Source organism: Chelonia mydas, chromosome 9, assembly GCF_015237465.2.
Source record: "Chelonia mydas isolate rCheMyd1 chromosome 9, rCheMyd1.pri.v2, whole genome shotgun sequence".
NCBI classification, from domain to species: domain Eukaryota; kingdom Metazoa; phylum Chordata; order Testudines; family Cheloniidae; genus Chelonia; species Chelonia mydas.
The window spans coordinates 61,525,958-61,531,957 of record NC_057855.1 but is presented as its reverse complement, the minus strand read 5'-3'; the positions used below and the strand labels follow the sequence as shown (position 1 = coordinate 61,531,957).

Here is a 6,000-nt window from a genome sequence, read left to right as displayed (position 1 = left end):
GAAGCGTATGAGGCGCTCCTCCCACACACAAAGGGACCTGTTTGGAAATTTAACAAGCAGGCAGTGGAGGCTGCCATCATGGGCCCATCGGAGGTAAGCGCTGAGTGCACGAAGCCCTCTTCCCACTGCACCTGAGTGCAAAGCTGTCCCCAGGGGCGCCTCCCTCCTGAGCCATGGCTGAGATCGATACCATTGGCTCCTGCCCTGGAGCACGAGGAGTGGGTCTCTGAGCCCAGCTGACCATGAATGCAGATGCTGCTCTTGTGAGTGACAGGTTCTTTCCGGAATAAGCCCAAGCTATTGGTATCAATGACTCCCTGCAGCAGGGAGTGCCCCAGGTGAATGCCGTGCTCCTGAACATGTGGAGTGGTGTGGGTCTCTTCACATCCTCACTGAACAACCTCTCCCCAGTGTCCGCAGCCCCTGTTGCTGGGACATGGAGAGACCTGGAGTGAAGCGCTGGTCCCCTGCAAAGTGGTGCTGAGCACACAGTTACACAGTTCCTGGGGACTTTCACAGGCCATGATGTTGCAGATACAGTGTCCTAGGCTTTGTGGGAACTCCACAAATCTGTGACTTGAGTCATGAGCTTTATTAATCATGGCTATCCCCACAGCCTGGACCCCCCAAATCCCATATCAGCCTACACGAGGCTCAGTGTAAAACCTGGGATGGCTTCACTAAGGGCCAAGATCTTCTTCGGTTGTTCCCAGTCAGGAATCTGGATGTGACATCTCCTGCTGCTAGGATGCTTCCCTCACAAACACGGCTGGATCAGCAGGCCAAGAACACATGATAGATGAGGTCTGGAGGGACAGGCTGGAAGGAAAGGGGAGTCTCTCACTCCAGACCCATGTTTGATCAACCTGCAAATATCATGCACTCTCCTTACTGTTATGGCTGCCTGGGGGGATTTGGAAGGTAGCACAGATTACAGAGGCCCACCCAAGAGCATCAGAGGAACTTTCCTCCTTCAGAGCCATTTCAGTCCACTTGTTACCCTGCCTGCTGCAGGCCTCTGTAGGCCCATCCTGAGCTGGCCTGCCTTTGTCAAACACACATGCCCAAAGAGGGGAGCCATCGGATTAGCAGGCAACAGATGAACACAGGACCCCACAATCAGGGAGTCAGGAGGCATGGGAGGCAAGCAGGGAGTGCACTAAATGGAACCTCCCAACTAAAGCCTTCAGCCATGCCCCCTGTGACTGTCATCTCAATAGACCCCAGGGCACTTTTCATAAGCCTGTGGTGTAGCTAATCCCATTGTCCTGCCTGGACTCTCTGTATGATTATTACTTCTGTTGAGCGGAGATTCCCCCTTCAGTTTTACCTGGAGGACTTTTTATTTACTTCCCTTCCTGAAAATCATGGCGTGTCATTGCTGTGCTGCTATGCTCCACCCCCAGAAGTGGCTGCAGTTCAGTGGTTCATGCCCCAAGTGACTCCCTTTTGCACACTGAACGGGAGATCTTCTGGCCAGTTATTGCTCAGTCTTATTGTCCTGACAGACAAAGTCCGCATCAGTGGAGATCTGGGTGAATGGCCTGTAAATTACCCCAGGCAGGGGAATTTTGCCATGTTAAATGAAACCAAAGTTTCAACGGAGTCCAAGGTCAATATGCTGCATTAAGCATCCAGTCCCCTTAACAATAGTGCAGTGTTGGTGCCAATGCTTCCACCCTGTCTCCGTGGCCCATTCACTCCTTGGCCTCTCTACTGGAGTTCCAAGAGAACTCCTTAGTGCCAATAGTTTTGTTACGGAATCACCTGTCCCAGGTGTCATTTCACGTAAACTCCGACCACTGCTAGATGGTCATGTCTTTAGGTCTCCGCTCTGTATTGCCCAGGGCAGCAGCTGAACCAGCGATCTGGAGGTGAAAGGTTCCGTGTCCTATGGCCAATGACCATAGTACAGGGCCACTGAATGCAAATCTTTATATGAAAGGCTTGATAGAGGAATGACTGTGTCAAGTTCTCTGGCCCTTGTTATGCAGGAGGTCAGACTAAATGATCAGCATGATTCCTTCCCATCTGAAATTCTATGAATCTATGAAATTACAAGGAAAATTACAACAGTTTGCGGGGTTAAAAACATTTTCTCCTGCAGTGTCATGAACCCAGACAACACAGCCCGTTAGAGCTTGGGCACAATAAAGTGAGATGAGTTCCCGGCGTGACCTGGGGAGAATCGCTTGCTTGCTCCTCTGAGCCTCAGTTTCCCCACTGACCACACCAAGAGAAAGGGGGAGCTGAGTTCCCACAGGTCTGTAAGGTTCTGAGTTCACCAGAGGGTGAAACTGGAAGTGAAACTGACCGTACAGCCCCGTCTGGCTTCCGCATCCCAGCCGAGCAGCTACAAAGAGTAAACTCATGGCAGGAGTGAGGAGAGCTAGAGGAATTTAAAGGGTGTTAGGCTTAATTACTAGCAGTGACTGGTCCTGACATAGCCTGCTCCTACTTCCGAGTGCTTTGCCCACAGCACCATGATTGAAAGCAGTGCAGAGCACAGACAGATCTATATGCTGTTCAGCCTGACAGTGCCCCTTTAAGCCCTCACCACTCTTGCAAACTTCCTTAGAAAAGCAACTGAACAAGCACATCTCCGAAGGCCCAGGGTGTTTGCTCACCAGGCCGGTTCCCCGAGCTCTCCCTGCTTCTCTTAGTGCGAGTTTCAGATGCTGGAAACACCCTTTGTAATGAAATGTGACTTGAGAGAGGTATCCATGGCAACAATGAGCCCCCCCTCACCCCACCCAGGGGCTCAAGGTCCCCAGCTGCCTCCCCTCCCAGCCATGAGAAAGAACTGTTCCCAGGGGTGAGGCCAGCTTCCCCTCCCAGCCCCAGGAGCCAGAAACTGCACTGTCAGCAGCCACATCTGTTGCACCAGTGGGACAGGGTGAGAACACCTCCCCCGCCTCCTCCACTCAGGAGCCAGATGCCGGGAGGACAGGGGAAGCAACCCAGCTGAGCCCGCACCTGTTTACCCAGGATCCAGACACCAATGAGACAGAGAGAGAACACTCCACCCTTCCACCCAGTACCCAGGCACCAGTGGGTCAGGGGAGGGGGGCAGGAAGCTGGGGCTGTGGACCAGTCGGACATTCCTGGGCCCTGCAGTTTCATCCCTGGACACCTCCGCAAAAGGACAGAGGTGGTCACAGAGCAGAAGGGGCAGATAGGTCCCCTCTCCTGCCACTTCCTGTGGGCAGCCTCCTCCTCAGAGCCGTTGACAGCTGTCTGTCCATGCAGGCAAGCCAGCTGTCTGGGGAAGGAGAGCATCCTTCAGAGCCCTGGGAACCTGTGACATCAGGGGCGATGGAGGGTGGAGGGGCTAGATCCAGAGGGAGGTGTGGAGAGGTCACCGGATGACTTGCAGGTGTGGCCATGCGGAGGAAGGACTATCCCACCCAAGATGGAAATAAGTGCCCCCCACTTACCCTTTGTCGAAAGGTAATGCCATGCCCCAAGAGGACCTGTCTCATCTGATCTGGGTGGACATTCCCTGTATGTTCTACCTCAAAGGCATGAAGCCATACCACCAGGGCTGGGGTAAGCCCTCCTCTCAGCTAGATGGGAGACTTCTGAGGGAAACTCCCCTAGTCTATTACCCCTTACCAGGCAGTTCCCTAAACCACTGCCCCTGAGGCGGAGACCATGTGCGCTAGTCTCCTGGCCAGAGCCCTAGACTGGGATCCAGGAACCCTGGGTTCTAGTCCTGACACTGCCATCATCTCACTATTTGACCTCAGGACTAAGTCACTCCAGCCCAGATCCTAGAAGTTAGGAGCCTCAAGGATGTTGGCTTTCCCCTTTCTGTGGTTCACCTGCCATCTGTGAAAGGAGGCTAATTCACCTCCAGGGGGGTTGGGAGGATAAAATCCATTGACTATGCATGGCTCAGATACTATGAGGATGATGCCAATGTCTGGCTAGTGGTGTCAGGGGGGTGGTGCTGCTTCCACCTTTTTGAGATGTAGAATTGAGGTGTCCTCAGTAGCTATTAATGATCCCCGGGCAATTAGCACCCAGATCCTCCATTGTGTGCTGGATGGATTCCAGTTTAGGCAGTTACATGCCGCTTGAGTCAAGTGCCACCTGCTGTTTCAGGGGCTCGGTTGTCTCCTGCCCGAGAGCACGGTTTTGCACTGAGCTTGCTTTCAAAGAGCCACTACCTTGCACCCCAGAGGCAGGTGAAAGAGACACCCCTTCTGGAACACCTGCAAAGTGCCCTCTGCTGAAAGGGGCTACCATGGAAATCAAAGAGCTGCAGGAGAAGCCTTAGTCTTCGTGCATCTTTAGCTAGAAACCCAGCTTTTAGCCCACAGGGCATTAATTCCCTCTGTCCTTCATATGGGAGATAGATCGAGGTGCTTGGAGCAACTGTCCTTATTATTCCTCTGCGGATCTGATGGCAGGTGAATTGTCTGCCAGGGATGTCTCAGTTGAACTGGCTGCTCCAGCAGAAAGACTCATAAAAGACCATATATGCCTAGCTTGGTCAAGAACAGTAGCATCTATAAGGGCACAAGTGCACTCAGGGGAGGCAAAGCACTGAGCGGGGGGGCGGGACGGACATAAAAAATCCATCTGATCTAGGCAATTTATTTAGCTAGCCTGAGGGCAGGAGGTTGCATGGGCCATGCCGCACCAACCCACTGGGCTGGGGGGAGCCCTGGGGAACCGCTGCCATCCAGCCTCTCTGCAGAGAGCAGCTCCCAAGCTAGCAAGGTGTGAGCGAGCAGCCGGGCTGTTCGAGCGCAGGAGAAGCAGATGGAGCTAAAGGGCTGGAAAACAACGGCCCCTCCCTGGAGTTTGCAGACACCACCCCTGAGCTGGGCACCGACCAGCTTCCTGCTCCTCCCACACCCAGCCCTGGCTTTGCTCCATTGCAATTGCCCCCTCCCCCCTCGAAAAGTGAGCTCTAACGACCCAGATCTCGGGGGTGGGGTGGGGTGGGGGGGGGAGACGCCCCTCCTTGGACACCCTGTTCCCCAAAGGGCGTGGGAGCAGAGTTCATTGTCTAGGCTCAGCGGTGGAAAGTCTCTGGGCTCAGAAATGGGTGTGGGGGCAGGAGGAGGGTGTAGCCTTGGGGACACACCCGCCCCCCAAATTCAGTGGGAGCCGCGTTCTCCAGCCCGATGAAACTGAAAGGGGCCGAGCAAGGAGAACTAGCTGCTAGGGTGTTGCCGAGCCGCTCAGTCCGGCTTGTGCACAGGAGGTAGGTGGAGCCAGGGAGGGAGTAGCAGCTCCATCCATGCAGCTCCCCCACCCCAAGGAATCACCCCCTACAGAGGCGACCAGGGGAAGGGGTGGGGGGCTCCTTCCACCCGCCTCGGAAGGGTCCTGCAGCCTATGCGGACAGCGCTGGGCATTGGCCGTGGGGGCGGCCAAATGAGCCCAGGAGGGAGCCCAAGTTGTGCATTGCAGCTTTAAAGGGGCTGGTGATTGACAGGGCATGTAGCAGTGGATGGGGTGGAGCCGCTGGGTGGGGTCAGGGACAGGCAGCTGGTGAAAACGAAAAGAGAGAGAGGGGGGAAAACACAACATTACCCCCCACCCCCGCCCCTGCCATCAGCAAACACCAGGCGAGGAAGAGGAGAGGGGGAAGAGGAGGAAGGCTGGGTGGGAGCAGAGCCTCTCCAAGAAGCCCAGAGCCTCCTCCACCCACCGACTCCACCCTCCCCTCCCTCCAGCACAGCTAAGCACCCAGAGCTCGCCCCGTGCCTGCCCGAGCCCAGGGGGAGGCAGAGGGAGGAGCCCCCCCGGAGCGAGCCCAGGGGGAGCAGGAGGAGATGCACTCCGAGGAGCAGAAAGAGAAAGTAAGTCCCTTTCATTTTGTCTGTGGTCCCCCCCCCCTGCCCCCATGTGGTCACAGGGTGGAGGGGGAGGATCCACCTTAAGAAACAGCCTCCTTCTTGCAGATCAGCGGGAGTGGGGCCTGCTTGCAAGCCTCAGTGTCCCCTGGGGGGCGGGGGAGGGCTGTGCACACCCAGCCAGGGC

General features: G+C 55.6%; 1 protein-coding gene across 4 annotated transcripts in view; it reads left to right on the top strand.

The window, feature by feature from the left end:
• Positions 1–5,476: 5,476 nt before the first annotated feature.
• Positions 5,477–6,000, top strand: part of KLF8 (Kruppel like factor 8) — a 94,265-nt gene continuing 93,741 nt past the window's right edge. For 3 of the 4 annotated variants that reach the window (XR_006283623.1, XR_006283624.1, XM_027826351.3), the window contains exon 1: positions 5,477–5,819. Coding sequence is in view for 1 of the 4 variants with exons in the window: in XM_027826351.3 (XP_027682152.1) it covers positions 5,793–5,819 (27 nt within the window). In the remaining 3 variants the exon portion in view is untranslated. The remainder of the gene's footprint in view (positions 5,820–6,000) is intronic. The other variant, XM_043522091.1, reaches the window with a different exon arrangement.